Source organism: Orcinus orca, chromosome 8 (genome assembly GCF_937001465.1).
Source record: "Orcinus orca chromosome 8, mOrcOrc1.1, whole genome shotgun sequence".
Taxonomy (NCBI): domain Eukaryota; kingdom Metazoa; phylum Chordata; class Mammalia; order Artiodactyla; family Delphinidae; genus Orcinus; species Orcinus orca.
Window position 1 is genome coordinate 52,962,661 of NC_064566.1, and position 16,415 is coordinate 52,979,075.

General features: G+C 51.3%; 1 protein-coding gene and 1 long non-coding RNA gene across 2 annotated transcripts in view; both read right to left on the reverse strand.

Moving 5' to 3' along the window:
- Positions 1-1,308: 1,308 nt before the first annotated feature.
- LOC117196578 (uncharacterized) lies at positions 1,309-9,304 on the reverse strand. The gene is made up of 3 exons (XR_004476816.2): positions 9,033-9,304; positions 7,164-7,257; positions 1,309-5,021 (listed from the first exon to the last, which is right to left on the reverse strand). It is a non-coding gene; the product is annotated as an uncharacterized LOC117196578 (long non-coding RNA).
- Positions 9,305-12,448: 3,144 nt separating this feature from the next.
- MAP6 (microtubule associated protein 6) overlaps positions 12,449-16,415 on the reverse strand; it is an 88,926-nt gene continuing 84,959 nt past the window's right edge. Inside the window, exon 4 of the mRNA XM_004279807.3 lies at positions 12,449-13,571. Coding sequence (XP_004279855.2) covers positions 12,590-13,571 — 982 coding nt within the window. The 3' untranslated portion in view covers positions 12,449-12,589. The remainder of the gene's footprint in view (positions 13,572-16,415) is intronic.

Genomic DNA, 16,415 nt, shown 5'->3' on the forward strand with positions numbered 1-16,415 from the left:
TTTTGTCAGAGCATGGAAGGAGATTGGATCAGAGATTCCCATCTCATTCTTCCCCGGGGATAAGGGCTCCTTCTGTTAAGCCACGTTTGCTACTAATAGCCCTTGTCAGGCCCTGAAATCCTGGCAGATGACTGCAGATGATACCGTGTGGCAGGCCCACTATGTGCTGAACTGGAAATTGTTTTGGCTCGGGCTACCCTGGAGAGATGGTGGCTGCAGGGCCGGAGTGACAGCACTGGGCCTGGAGCCCAGACTCTGCTGTCCTGCTGTGCAGGGCCCCAGGGTCCCAGTCTTCAGCCCCCTAGGCTTTCACTTAGAGCTGACCTCATCCACATCCAGGGCCAGAGGGCACAAGCTCAGGCTGCCCAGCTGGGCAGGACTTCGTGAAGAAGGAGCTTGTGGGAACCTTGCTCTGTGTTTGGGTTTGCAGCAGGAGATGAGGGACCTGATGCAGTCCTCACACTGGTTACCTTTCATGGTCCTTGGGGCTCCTGACATCACAGCTCAGGGAGGGAGAGGGCAAGTGGGATGCATGGGACAGAAGACCAGTGGCCAGGGAGGCAGAGGAACAGAGGAAACTGGATTCATGTCCCATCTCTGCTGTTTGCTGGCTGTGTGACTTTGGGAAGGTCACTACCTCTCTCTGGGCACCTCTCCAGCTTCTGTTTGCCAACAACTCTGCCCTGGGGGTTGTTGGTCCGAGGAGGGAATCCCTGCCTGGCTGGGCAACCTAGTTGGAGTCCTCCAAGATGTGAATGGGGCTGCAGAAGGGCCAGCTGATTCACTCCCATTATTGCCATAATGCAACACAACTGTTTAGAACTCCAGGTCTGTTCTGTGCTGTGAACCCAATAAATTAGATCTCTGCCCTCGGGAGGCTTCATCTAGAAGTGGAGACGTAGGGACAGTGACGAGTATGCTCGGTACACACTGTGTTCCAGTCCCCTGGATCATTCTGTTCCCAGACATGCCACACTTACTCTCCTGCCTCAGCGCCTTTGCACTAGCTGTTCTTTCTGGCAAGTGGTTCTTCTAGATCTTTGCAAGACTGCTTTTTTGTCGTCCAGAACTCAGCCTAAATGTCATCTACTCCACAAGGGCCTTCCCTAACCACCCAATATAAGCAGCTCCTCCACAACATCAGTTTCTTTACTATGTTTTCTTGTTTTACTGACTCAGTGCTCCTAAATTATCCACCTATTGACACATTTGGTCTGTCCCCACTACTAGAATGGAAGCTCCACGAGAATAGGGACGATGACTTTTTAAAAAAAATTTTTATTTATTTATTTTTGGCTGCATGCGGGCTTTCTCTAGTTGCGACAAGCGGGGTCTACTCTTCGTTGCAGTGCACGGGCTTCTCATGCGGTGGCTTCTCTTGTTGCAGAGCACAGGCTCTAGGTGCGCGGGCTTCAGTAGTTGTGGCATGTGGGCTCAGTAGTTGTAGGTCACAGGCTCTAGAGCGCAGGCTCAGTAATTGTGGCACATGGGCTTAGTTGCCCCGCGGCATGTGGGATCTTCCCGGACCAGGGATCGAACCCACGTCGCCTGAATTGGCAGGCAGATTCTTAACCACTGCGCCCATGTCTTGTTCATCACTGTATGTCCTGCACTCAAATTCAGTGTCATACACACATAAGGCACTCAAAACATTTTAGTAAGTGAAAGAGCTGTGTTAGAAGGGCACCAAGGCTTCGGGAATCCAGAAGGGTGCTATGGGTGGGTGCCATGACTGCCATGGGGAGATCAAGGAAGACTCCCAGGAGGAAGTGCCATGTAGGCTGCCTTGAAGGGTAAGTAGGCATTTCTTGATCAGAAAAATGATTTTAATAATACCAGCTGGTCCTTCATTTGTATTTTGCTTCTACTATGTGCCGAACACCGTGTTGGTCACTTGATATATATAAATTTTATCCCAGCCTCCTAACGGCTTGGCTAGGTAGGGATTATTCCCATTTTACAGGTGAGATAACCGAGGCTGCGAGAGGTTAAGTGACCTGCCTGAGGCTCCACAGCCAGTGGGGCTGAGCTGGGAAATGCTCCTAGCCAGCTGGAGAGTTGTTCTTCCTCCATGACACACAGAAAGGACAGGAGAGGAACTGGCCAGATTTTAACAGGAAAGGTGCATAACCTCAGTCTGTATACGTTGTCCAACTTAGTCCCCACAATAGCCCAGTTAGGTGGGAAGTCTTCCTACTCACACAGGTATAGTTCAGAGATGGGGAGACTGGACTAGAAGCTGGGACTCCTGGACCCAACGCTCAGCCTGCAACAGCTTCCCCACCAGGTGGGCATGGGCAGTGAAGGAAGGCAGGGCTGAGTGTGGGGCTGCCCAGATGACACAAAGGGGGCCCTGAGGCCACCTGCCTCCATCCGGGCACAGGCGGGAGGGTGGTGGGAGGTCTGTGCTCCCACCTCACAGTGAGGGGTGGGGTTGCTGGTGTGAAGGGTGGCAGGGCAGGTGGTGGAGGTGGATAGGTCAAGGTTGGGCTGGGGCTGGACCAGCCACGTCGGCGCCCTTGATGGCCCATCACAGCTCTGTGTGGAGCTTTCTTGCCACCTGGAGGCCACTGAAGGGACCTCCTTGTTAAAAGTCTCAGAAAGATGATGACCCTGCTGCACTGTGTGGGTCTTGGATGTGAGCGCAAGTGTGGGGAGATGGGGATTAACTTTTACTGAGCACCGACTATGTGCCCTGCACTGCCGGGTACACATGAGGGAAGCTCTTAATTCTTAGAGCTTCCCTCGGGGGTAGCTATTACCATCCCAAGTTATAGAAGAGAAAACTGGGGTTTAGAGAATAACGTGACCAGCCCAAGGCCACCTAGCAGGTCAGTGACAGAGCCTGGCACGTATGGGAGCGCAGGTCAGCTGGCTGTGGAGGAGAGAGGTGGTCGATACGCGTGAGCTCCGTGCTCCACGGTTTACAGGAGGCGGTCAGTAACCAATGGGATTCTATATAATCTTTACTCCAGTCCCCGCAGCTAAAGCCGCCTTGAGAGTAGCCCTTGTCTGCCCACGCCCTGGCCACATCCCCAAACCCAGCACAACGCCTGGCACATAGGAGGTGCCTAATAAATGCTCATTCAAAGGAAGTGGTCCAGTGGGTGCTCTGGTGCTTAGCAACAGAGGCATTGGAGCCTGGCAGACCAGACTGGAAGCCCAGTTCTGCCACTCCTAGCTGTGTGGCCTTGGGCCAGATACTTAACCTCCCTGAGCTTCAGTTTCCTCACTAGTAAGATGGGAATGATAATAGCAAGTACCTCATAGAGCTGTGGTGAGAACGAAATGAGGTAACCCATGGCACCTGGCAAATAATATGTGGCTGAGAAATATTAACTATTAATAAGAGAAGGTAAATCAAGATCGTACTGCAGAGCTGGGATTTGAACCCAGATCTCCACAACTTTAAAGCCTGATTCTTTCCATCATGCCATACAACCTGGGGGTCAGGCAGAGCTGAAGTGGTCAGGGAAGACTTCCTGGAAGAAGAGGTGCTAGAGGTTGGTAGGAAAGAGGGGAAGAGGCATTCTGGAAGAGAGGCCCAGCGTGAACAGAGGTGCGGGTGCTGGAAGGGCCATGGGAGCTTGGGACACAGCGAGGGGCCCAGGGGAGGGTGGGGGTGAGATAGAGGGAGGCCTGGCTGCCAGGTGCTGGGCTGAACTGCTCTGAGAGGGGCTGGGAGGAGGCGGCTGACGGGGAGGCCCCGAGGTCAGTGAACGCTTCTGCAGGAGCAGAGCAGTTGGTTTTGCCACTCCCACCCCTCCAATTTCCCTCCTTTTCCCACAGCCCCCGCTTGACTTATCCCCTCCCCTGGACTTTCCTCCCTCTACTTTTGCTCATGTGGCCTCTTCTGCTGGTATCATGCCTCCCCCTACCTCTGCCAGTGGAGCCCTCCTCATCCTTCAAAGCCTATCTCAAAGGTTACCGACTCTCCAGAGACCCTTCCTGGGCCCCTGTCAGAAGCGCAGCTGCCTCTGTGCTCCCAGAGCTCTGGGGAAGCATCTCTGGGCAGCACACACCACATTTTCCCTCCAGGTGCTCTCTGGGGGACTTGGTCCTTCAATACCTCTTGCTGTCACCTTTCTTCCTCTCTCTCTGTGACATGGACATGTCTGCTCAGCTCCCCTACGTGCCTACCACCAGGGTTTCATTTGTGGGGGGGAGCACGGAGTCCACATGTCCGGGCATGAGCTGATCCACCTGGCTGTCCCAGCAAGAATTAGAAAGTGTTCTGACACTTCAAACACACCTACTGAGAAGCGGTCAGCTCTCAGACTTCCTTTTGTTTTTCATGTCATTCCTCTGTCTTGGTGTAAACCAGAGATGACAAACTCAACAGGGGAGCCGAGAGGAGGCCCAACAGGAGGGGAGAGCTAAGCTGTGTTATATAACTTACCAAGACGGGAGTTTGATGCTGCCGTCAACAAATTACATTGTCAGTTTGTCAGCTGAATTCACAGTGCTGCTAGATCTCAGGTGAAATATAGGGCACTGATCTCAGGGAGGGAATTAGAGGCCATATGGCAGGATTTGGACGATTTAGAGCACCCCTAGCTCCAGTAAATCCCCGTGCAGCACAAGCTGCCTTGCCTGAAGACCTTGAAGTGACCTTGTCTTGGAAGTTACCCTGCAAAGTGTTCTAGTTGTTTATTGCAGAGAAACAAGCCATTCCACACTTAGTGGCTTAAAATGACAATTCACTCTTTTTCCCAGTTCTGCGGGGTGGCTGAGCAGTCCTTCTACTGGTCTTGTCTGGGTTCGCTCGGGTGACTGTATCCACTGGACGCTGGGCTCAGCTGGGATGGCTGGGCGCTGAGCCTCTCTCTTATGTGTGCCTGCATCCCCGTCTTCTTCCTGGCACCGTGGTGGCCTCAGGATTCTGAGAGGATAAAGGCGGGAGCTAAGCCTCTGAGGCCTGGGCTCTGCAGCTTATAACATGTCGCTTCCATCACATCCTGTTGGTCAAAGCAAGTCACGAGGCCAGCCTGGATTCGAGGGGTGAAAAAGAGACTTCACGTCTGGATGGAAAGAGCAGCGAAATATCATGGGCATGATTTCAATCTACCCCACAGGGGGAGGCCAAGTCTCTTCACGCACCAATCCCATTGTCTCCAGTCCCATAACTGGGATTAGACACTTTCCTGTCTCAGAAGACTAGTTCCAGAGTCAGATGGGGGAGGAGGAAGCAGCCACATCAGAAGAATTGCAAGATTTTGCTAATTTATATCACCAAGGAGTCTGGATGATATATGTGGGAACGTTTTCTGTGGGTGCTAGTTCATGGAGGCAGGAACACAGTTTTCACTGGGCTGGATTTATTAATACGCGTACATTTACCTAAGATTCTAGAGTCAGTGTGCCAGTTTGAGCACCTAGGAGTGGTTTTCATTGTTTGCTTAGCTGGTTGACTGAAACCTGGATTCAACTGAGGCCTATGCTTAATTGATATTGAAATGCCAGAATTCCTTGCTTTAACATAGAGGAAGGAATCCAGTGCTAAGGCAGGGAGCAATGTTGATGTGGATGTACCCTGTGTGACCCACTCACATACTCCCAAGCCAAGTTCCACACTCCCGACTTCCCCTTATAGAGCCTGGAGGAAATTCCCTTCGCCAAGGCATGAAGAAACATGTTAGTGAGGGGAGCATCTCTGAAACATGATGCAGTACTTGTTCTCTGCAGGCTAGGGATACTAGTGAAAGACACTGCCACAGAAATGGGCTCCATGATTTTAGTGGAAATGATGGGATCCCAGGGGAGCAGAGCACAGACAGCAGCACGTGGCCATCTGGGACGTCAGATGCCAAGTGGTACTCAGAATGGTCTAACCCACAGATGTCTTTAGCAAAGACTAATTGTTTAAGGGCCAAATAGGACCAAAGGGACCAAATGGATAGGCAGCCTCTAAGTCCTCCTTAATGTATAACAGAAACAACAAAGCAAAACAACAAACAAAACCCTCCAGGCCTGGTAGCAGAAGTCTGATTTGACCCACTCTGAAAGAGAATGTTGGTCCCTCACCCAAAGCCCCTTGAATGGAAGAGAGGTCAGTACCCTTCAGAGCGGCCCCTTCAATAGCACCCCAGGTACATACTGGGGTGTACCTACCTTCCACAAAGGGCCCTAGGCCATTTGCCAGAGAACTGTGCTCTGTGAAAGGAAAATACACAGGCTTTTCAGGGATTAGCAGACCTTGGGCTTATCTAATGCTAATTCCTGAGGACATAGAAAGCCACTGTGTAGAGGCTCAGGTGCATCAGGTGACAACTGGAGCTTTGACTCAAGTCCAGGCATCATCCTGCAATTGTATTTTTAGTTTCAGGGTGTATAATTGAAATTTACAGCACACATGAGCCTCTAGACCTGTGGAATAAGGGCCATTATGGTAGAAAGGGCCAAGTGGAAGCTTCTGGAACTTTTTCTTCTTACCAATCAATAAACTGGTACAGATCTGGGAGAATCACAGAAATTTGTGCCCTCATCAAAACTTGAGAGATGTAGGCTGGTTTCTATTACGTCCCACTTAATTTACTTCTTTGGTCTGTGCAGAAGGCACAGGTCTTGGAGAATGACAGCGAATTATCATAAGCTTACTCAGATGATTCCAGCAGCTACTATTCTAGGTATGGTCTTTTTATGGGAGCAAATATACATATATTTTGTTACTTAATGTGAAACTATTTATCTGAAAAAGAATTTTTTTTTAAACTTCCTCTGCGGAAAATACCAGAAGCAGCTTTCTTTTTCTTGGCAGGGACAGCAATACAGCTTTCTCATCTTGTCTTGAAACTCCCCAAGTCTCTGATTCTCTGTTACAATGTAACCTGTGGGGATTTTGACCATCCTCCCATAACACACAGCATCATACTTGTCTACTACACTGATTACATCATGTTCCTAGGATTCAGAGAGTGGAAAGTAGCAGGTACTTTAGATGCATTGATAAGATACAAATGTGCTGAGAATGGGAGATGAATCCCATAAGAACACAGGGCCCTGCCCCCTGAGTGAAGTTTCTGGGTGTTCAGTGGTCTGGATCGTGCCAGGAAACATATATTAGTCAGGGTTCTCCAGAGAAACAGAATCAATAGAAGATACAGCTATAGATATGTGTATATAGAGATAGATACAAAGAGATGTATTATAAGGAATTGACTCACAGGATTATGGAGGCTGAGAAGTCTTGTGATCTTCTGTTTGTAAGCTGGAGACCTAGGAGAGCCAGTGGTATAGTTCCAGTCCAAGTTTGAAGGTCTGAAAAGCAGGAGAGCTGATGGTGTTTAGTTCCAGCCTGAAGGCAGGGGAAGACCAATGTCCTAGCTTGAAGACAGCCAGGCAGAGAGCAAATTCTCCCTTACTCAGCCTTTTATTCTATTTCAACAAATTAGATGAGGCCCACCCACACTGGGGAGGCCAATCTGCTTCACTCAGTCTACAGATCCAATGTTAATCTCATTCCTTACAAACACACCCAGAATAATGTTTGACCAAATATCTTGGCACCCAATGGCCCAGTCAAGTTGACACATAAAATTGTCACATCCTGAAAAGTGAAAGGAATTTGCTGTTTTCTGTCCCTAGTAGTAAGAAAGAAGCACACTCATTGGGCTTCTGTGTATTTTGGTGGCAATGTATGTCACATTTTGGTGTTCCGCTCTGATTTATGGAGTAACTAGTAAGAACCAAACTGAGTTCATCCTCCTGCCTAAACCTTCCGTTTCCTGTTTTCCTATTCATCCACTCAACACATAGTTATTACATATCTATTGGGTGTGTAGGCAAGAATGGAAGATTCTGTAATAGACAAAGAAATCACTGCTATAATAAAAATGATGGACAAGACCAAGTGTTGACAAGAATGTGGAGAAACTAGAACGTTTCATATGTTGCTGGTGAGAATATAAGATGGTGCAGCCCTTGCCCCACCAAGAATCAGGTCTAAGCTCACAGAGGATGTTAAACTGGATGGGCTGAGATGGAGAGGGGGGAAAAGTGTAGGTGCTTTGATGGATGAGGGGGTAGACTGGCCTGACTTGGGAATGGGGGTGTGTAGGAAGGGCAGGGAGCTGGGGGGTCTGGATTATGGGGCCTCTGAGGGATGGGCTCAGATGTGGATGGCTACAGGAGTATCTGGGGAATGGCATTAACACCACACAACCTGGGCAGGCTTTGGGAGCTCCGCAGCCAAACATGGTGCAGGGGGTGTGGGGCTGCCAGTGCCCCTCTGGCTGGGCTGGGGCAGCCATAGTGACAACCTATGTGTCTTCTCAGGATGGCCTAAGCCTCCTGGACCTAGGGACAGGGTGAGGCTCTAGGAAAATGACTAATATTAGAGTGGCAGTGAGAGGAGGGGCTCCAACTTGATTTAATTTGATTTATCAGAATAAAGAAATGCCTCATTTCTTACACCCTGAGTGCCATCATGTAATTCACATACAGAATTACAAACTGTGATATATGTGACGTAAGAGGGGGTGGCCATAGAGATAGAGAAAAGAAGGCAGATTCACCATTTATTTAGCTGGTAGAGGGCGCAGGTCTTAGTGACGGATTGGAAGTGGAGGGCTGGTAATTGGTGCAAAAAAATATTTCCAGGTTTCGGACTGAGAATGGCGTGCATTCCCCATCCCCTTCCTCTAGGTGATCCATCCTCGCCGCGACAAAGACTACGGAAGGTGCCGCTGCAGTACGATTTGGCCCCATGGTCTACCCTGAATCCGCACGCACCGCCTCCTCACTACACAAAAATGCCAAAAGGTGCCCAGGCAGTGCGAGGGTGTCCCCGGCAGGTGTTCAGGGCGGGGATCACAGTGCGAGAGGAGTAAAATCGCAGTCTTTCCTTGGATCCGCCACAAGGGGCTCCAGCGAGGCCTCAGCCCAGCTCCAAGAGGGCCCCCCAGACCCGCCTTCGGGGGGCGCTCGCCCGCGGGTCCCCAGGCTTCTCTAGCCAGCCCGCTCCCAGGCCCTGGCCCGACCCCGCGCCGAGAAGCTCCGGCAACTGGGCCCGGAGCCCAGACGGGGAAACTGACCTGGCCGCATGGGCAAGACGGCGTGCGCGTGCGAGGACGGCCGCGGCTGGGGACTGGGGCTCAGCGCCGCCCGCCCGGGGGGTATGTCGGATCCCCAGCTGTCAGATTCAGAGCCGGGAGCCCGGTTAAGGGCTCTTGGGCGGAGCCTGGGCATCTTCGGGATCCGAGTTTCGGATGCCGGCGCGCTTTCGAGGCCGCTCCGCGGGGAAGGGGCGCCGCCCTCTCCTCCTTCCCTCAGGCAGCCGCGTCTGGGTGGGGTTACTGGCCGCGGCCCGCCGGGGTCCTTTATCTGGATTCGCCAGGCCGCCGAGGGGCGGGATTGAGAGGGGTGGAGACGGCGCGTGCTGGGGAGGGGCTGGGAAATGGCTGCAGCTGGGAAGAACCAGGCTTAGGATGAAGTCTGCATCTGAGAAGGGCCAAGAGCATCTAGTTCATTTCCCGCCTTCGCCGCCCCAGCCCAGGGCGGGGGCCTGAGCCGACCACCTCCGTCACTGGGCCTTCTTCCAATGCAGTAGAGAGCTGGGCGTGATGCAGGTGAGGCGGTGGCCTGCAGCTCAATCCTGAGCTGGAGGTTTTCTGCCTCAGTATCACCTCTTATCATCAGAGCCACTTTATCATCAGGAGGAAATTGAGGTGGCTGGCGCTGGGCTGGAGGTCGACCTGCTTCCGCCACTGCCGCCTCTCGGTCATCTGCACTCTCTCCCTCAGCTTTGGACCCTGGGCATCGCTCTCCTTATTGAATCACTCCTGGCATCGCAGGCCCTGGTCTCTCCTTACAGCTTTGGGCGAGACCTTCCTCAGCTTCCTTTGTGCCCTTCTCTTCCTACCTTTAAAAAGTCATCAGAGCCTTGGGCTGGGCCCACTTTTCTTTCCATTCTGACAGTGTCCCTGAGGGAGCTCAGCCTCCCCATGTGGGGCTGACCCCCACACATTGTTTCCAGGCAGCTGTCTCTTCAGAGGGGGAGCCCTGGTAGCCAGTGGCTTTCTGGACATTTGCCCCTGGATGTTGCCCATCACAGAGAGAGCACCATCTATGTGGCCCGTGGGAATGTGTGTGCCACGGGACCAGGTGTGTGGGTCAGAGGGAGAACTGAAAGGAGGGGTGCGGTGTCCGTACACAATACTTCTTTGGCCTCAGCGTGGTCTTTTCTTATCTGCAGGGCCCTATTAGAATTCACATGGCAGCAAACTCTGTGTTGGGTGAGCCAGGAAGAATCCTCATGGGGTGTGTGTGTGTGTGTGTGTGTGTGTTTATAGAGGTGGCTTGTGGGGCAGAAAACACTGGTGCTGTTGGGAGTGGGGTGAGGAGGCGGGACTGGGGCCTGTTGCTCAGAAAACTTCACCATTTGGAAGTCATCAGTACTTCCTGTGATTTCTCTGTTAGAACCAAGCTGAGCTTCTTAAAAAAGAGACCTTTAAAAGGGGTTAGTGTTCATAATGGGTCTCAAAGGTCTTAAAGGGGTAGGAGTGTTCCTTGGGAGCCAGCTTTGGTGGGGTCAACAGGTAGAGCTCTCCCCACATCCCCAGGCCCCTGAGGGCTCTGGGTTTTAAAGGGGAGGCTACTGTGACCCACACCAGTGGGATCCTAGCAGGGCCCATCTCTGAGCAAGGCTGAGCCTTAGTCCCCAGCCTTCTTCCCAGTAACACACTCACAGCCTACAGGACTGACTCCCTGACTCCCTCCCTGAGGTCCTGGGGTTCAGAAAATTGGTCACCCCTCCCTGGTCTCCGTTGTCTGCCCCAGAGGCCTGCTACACCCTTTGGTCATGCCCTCATGAAAATCAGGTTTCTTTGATTCAAGGACTTCCAGAGGGGGCTTACCCTGGCCCTCCCAGCCACATCCATGATACCCCTTCCTACCCCTGCTGCCTGGGCTGTCTCTACTTCATAGCCACTTTCTCTGAGAAGGCTTCCTGGATGCCCCTACTAGATTTTCTTTCTTCACTGTCCTCTCAAAGCCAGGCCTTTAGTTGTCCTAGGGCCTCATCCCACGCCACCTTTTATTGTCATAAGACTGGAACTTCTGTACCACAGTGACCTCATGCCCAGCACTGAGCGAGGCACAAAGTGAGTGCTAAGGACAAGTCAACTGCAGGCACGAATGAGTGGGGGACTTCAGGCGTTGTTTTAAAAGCCCTGGCTGAGCTGTCCTGGATACGAATGAGGACCAGCGAATGTTAGGTTCTGCCCTCATGAGTGTCCCGGGACCCTTCTGATCAGAGGCCTGGTTTACTCAAGAAGCGTGACCCCTGGAGGACCTTTAGGACTGAGCCCTTGGCAAACAACTGTCATCCAGGGTGATCCTGGGCACCTGGGTCCCTGCTCCTGTCTCCTCTGCAGGTTTCAACTCTGAACAGTCAGCTGCTGCAGTTTGGTCCCTGTTGGGTACCTAGGCTTTCATGGAAACTGACCTGTGAAATACTAGAGCTCTTAAAACCCTCAAAATTTCCTGGGTTCTAGCAGTGTCTTTTGTTTTAATGAGGGGACTCTTGGTGGCTTCTGGATCACTTCAGGATGGGGGCTGGTCACCAGAAAGACCAAGTCACAATTAGAAGCTTGGAATTTTCAGCCCCACCTTCCATCCTCTGGGAAGGGGAGAGGGGCTGGAGAGTGAGTTAATCATTGATTATGCCAGCATGATGAAACCTTCATAAAAATCCCCAGAGTCTGAGGTTCGGAGAGCTTCTGGGTTGCTGGAGGCACTGGCAGGGTGGTGTGCTTGGCAAGGGCAGGGAGGCTCCGTGCCCTTTCCCTATACCTTACCCTATGCATCTCTTCCATCTGGATGTATTCTTTATCCTTTGAGGATAAATCAGTAAACATAAGTACGTGTTTCCCAGAGTTCTGTGAGCCATTCTGGCAAATTATTGAACCCAAGCAGGGGGTTGTGGGAAGGCTGATTTATAGCAAGTCAGTCAGAAGTACAAGCGATAGCCTGGGACTTGCAATTGGCATCTGAAGTTGGCAGGGGGGTGCGGGGGGACAGTCCTGTGGGACTGAGCCCTTCACCTGTGGGAGCTGATGCTGTCTCTAGGTAGATAGCGTCAGAATTGATTTCAATGTAGGGCCCTCCGGTTGGTGTTAGATAACTGCTTGATGTGAGGGACCTCCTCCACCCCCCCCAACCACCTCTGGTGTCAGAAGTGAAGTGTGGTCACAGTGTGAGAGTAAAAGGGAAACACATGTGTGTCCCGCCCACACCCTCATGATGGGGTCCTGTCCTCAGTCTCAAGCAACTCCCACCCACTCCCATCTCATAGCGACAGCTCACAGGAGCTGGGAATTTCTCAGATGGCCCGGTTGGATGAATGCAGAGCCCTGAATGCCCACCCTCAAATGTGCATGGCACACACACACACACACACACACACACACACACACACTCAAATGAAGCCAGACAGGGAGAGAGACATTGCTGAGCTGAGGGACAAGTTTTATTAGATTCCAGCAAGACTATACAATACGTGTTTCATGCAGATTAAATAAGTGTCTTTGCCGCCCCTGAGAGGGAGCATCTTCATTGCTAGCTCCTTCTTTGGCGTGTCGAGGGGTGAGCGTCAAGGAGAACTCTCAACATATTCTGCATAGGGGACAGTTGGGATCATGACTGGGGGTGGAGGTGGTACAGTGGGCAGCTGAGGGCTCCTGAGACCTTGAAGCTTCAGCGGCTCAGGGACCACAGGACCTTGGTCCTTTGCTGGTGGTGGCACCAGAGGGCCTTGATCTTTCAGAGGCACTGGGGGTATAGGAACCTGATTCTTCACAGGCTCTGGGACCACGGGGCCTTGATCCTTGACTAGTTCTGGACCTTGATTCTTTACAGGTTCTGCAATTACAGCATCGTGATCCTTTGGAAGCTCTGGGGCCCCTCCACCTTGATCTGTGACTGGCTCTGGGACCACTGAACCTTGATTCTCTACAGACTCAGAGAGCACAGAAACTTCACTCTTCACAGGTGCTGTGACCATGGCACTTTGATCCTGCGGTTGCTCTGGAACCATAGGACCTTGATCCTTGACAAGTGCTGGGCCCATGGGGCCTTTGCCCACAGGTTCAGGGGCCATGGGGCCTTGATTCTTGACAGGTGCTTGGACCCCAGGGCCTTGACCCTTGACAGGTGCTGGGGCCACGGGGCCTTGATCCTTCAGAAGCTCTGGTACCACGGAACCTTGATCTTTAACTCTTGCTGGAACCATAGGACGTTGATTCTCTAGAGGCACTGGGGCCAAGGAATCTTGGTCCTTGACTGGTGCTGAGATCACAGAACCTTCCTTCTTTAAAGGCTCAGGGACCACGTGATCTTGATCCTTAACTGAGGCAGGGACTATGGGACCTAGATCCTTCAGAGACCCCGGGACCACAGGAGGTTGATCCTTCAGAGGCTCTGGGACTGTGGGGTCTTGACCCTTTGAAGGCGTTTGGATCACAGGACCTTGATCTTTCAGAGGCCCAGGGCCCACGGGACCTTGATCTTTGTCTGGTTCTGTGGTTACAGGACCTTGACTCTTACGTGAATCACTGGTGGGTTCGACCTGGTTCCTGCAGAGGAGAGAGAGGTGGTCACTGTGAGGGCCAGTGCTCAGGCCAGGGACAGGGCAGAGCACAGATTGCCTGATAAGTCTTGGCCTAGTGGAGCCTGGGCAGGGCAGCTCTTGCTGGAGAGTCAGGAGGAGAACCTGATCTCCACGTCCTTAGTACAGAATGTGGGGCTGGGTGGGGAGCAGGCTTGGGAATTGGTCATTCAATGTGCTTGCCAATTGATTATAACCTGCGCGTGGCACGGAGGGCAGCCCCTGGGTGACAGCGGCAGCACCATAGCGGGACTCAGAGTCCTCCAGTGAGCGTCCTAGCAGCCTGTCCACCCCACACTCCACAGGACACGCTTCCTTCCTCCAGAATATCTGGGCCCATCCTGGGGGCCCATCTTAGCTATCCTCTCAGAGGACCCTACAGGCTAGGGTGCTCCTGTTCTCAGGGCCTTCCCAGACTCCTTCCCTCCCCAACCCCCTAGTTAAGTGCTGAGTGGGGAGGGGCAAAGGGTCCAAGGCATGCATGAAAGAAAGAGGGAATGTTCCTCTTCCCCACCTCCCTGAAAAGGGAAAACGTAAAAACGTATTTTATCACCGACATTGCTTACAACAGCCAGCCGGCCGGGGTGACAATAAAAAGCAGACCAGCTTTTAACTGGTTTTATTATTGCTTTTAAATTCTCTATAAACAATGCTCCCCATTGTCGCCTGTATCACATTTGGTAGGTGACTGGCTGGGACTCCCCGTTCAGGCAGTGAAGAGGCCCTGCTCCCCTCACTCCGTCCCCACTCTGGCTCCCTCTACTCTCCCTGGGCCCTTGCCCTCACTTACTCCAAGGCTCTGGGGCTGATTTCCCGGCAACCAAGAGTCCAGGCCTCTCATCAGAACCCTCACAGGCTGCTCCACCTGCCTCACCGTGGACCCCCGCCCCACCTCTCGGCCCACCCACATCATGGAGAGCAGGTGACATCACTGACACCAAGGGCAAACGTTGCCACACTCAGACCACCCCAGTCAAGAAGAGAGTGCACCCTCCTGCCCTGCAGGCTGGGCTCAGCCAGTGTCACAAGCCTATGCACACTTACAGCACATTCTACTTTCCAAATCACTTCTTTCCAAAGCTCATTTCAGCAACCCAGCAATCCTGTGAAGCTCGAAGGGAAGATTTATTACCCTTACTTGTATGATATACAGATGAAGAAACTGAGGTCGAGTGGGCAAGTGATATGGGAAGTGAGGGGACCTGCATGGACTGTAAAGTCTGGGTCTTTCCACTCCTGGGGCCTGTGCTCCTTCCCTTATAGCACCTGCCACATAGTAGGTGCTCGATCTTGGTTGTTATTATTACTCTTTTATACATTGCAGTCAAGTCTTTATGCTTAAAATCATTTCACTATTTTAACAGTTCCTATAGTTTAAAGCTGGTCCAGTAAGACTTCTACTTGGTAACACTTTCTTAGCTCATTATGGTTTCGTCTCTCTGGGCCCCAAGTGTGTCATCTATTTCATTGGGTAAAATGATACTGACTCAGAAATTTATGATGATGAGAAATTATGTACATAGAGCACCTTGTACCATATTACTATGTAATATTATAATTATTTTTCTATTTACTTACACACATCTGGACTACTTTTATTCTGACATGTCATCCTGATCCAGAAGCTTTTTACTATATTTAGCACCTTGAGCCCTTAGGAACTGACATCTCTCAGCAGAGTACACAGTGCCCCAAGCAGCCTGTCCATCCAGTCCCTCTTGATGTCTCTGAGCATCACAGTGGACAGAGAGGGGCCGGGGTGGCTTGCTGGTTCAGCACATCACAGAGCACAGCTGTCCCAGCCACGTGAACCCAGCTGGCTGCCATCAGTAGGACCTTAGTGTCTGTGGAGGGAGCCAGGCAAGGCCACGAAAAACATGCAGAATCCAAGGATGGCATTAAAATACCTCTAATACTTGGTGGTTGGCCAGAAAGGAAAAATAAAAACCTAATTCAGAATAGAATCCAGCAGGACACTGATTAGATGAATCCTATCTGCGAGTGAACTTGGGTAGAATCATCCTGAAAGGGGTGATGAAGCTGAGACAGGAGACAAAAGAGGTGACCAGGGCTTAACTTGATCTCAGGAGCTTGGGTTGCAAAACCTATCCCATTGGCAGGACATGGACTCAGTGTCCCCTGCTGGCATGGAGGTTTAAAAGAGGGCCAGACCCACAGCATGGGGTGCAAAGTATAGTTTCCCGATGTTTGGGGCACTGGCTCCCATGCCCTGCCTCATTTTCCTGAATGAGCATTCTCAGCCAGCTGTGAACTAACCTTAAATTTGCTCAGATATACACCCCTATGTTGCTCTGGTTAGTAAACTTGTTTCCTTAGTAAGTAAGTGTCTTTAATCATGGAAATTTTAGAAAAAAGATTAGAAATGATAAATCAAATCTATATATTATCTTTTTTGGGTAATAAATTTAGGAAAAATCTGTGTAGATTTAGTTTGAAAGTATTTGTAATGTTTAAAATAATTTGGCATATTATATCTAACAGATTAGCTTTGTGATTCCTATAAAAAAGGTGTAATTTAATAATTAATTTAGACTTGATTTTAAGTTGAAAGATATAAGTTAACTGTCCTGAAGCTCTCATACTGTAAAGAAGCCAAGTCTGGACTTTTGGAAAAGCCACTTGGAAAGGCCATATGGAGAAAGCAAGAGGTACCCAGCCAGCTCCCAGCTGCTCTAACCCCCAGCCGTTCAACTCACCCCAGTTGATACACTGGAAATTTTAGGCAAGGCCGTGTGGCTGACAGGGTCTTGGTGCTCTGGCCGGGTGTCAGGCCTGTGCCTCTGAGGTGGGG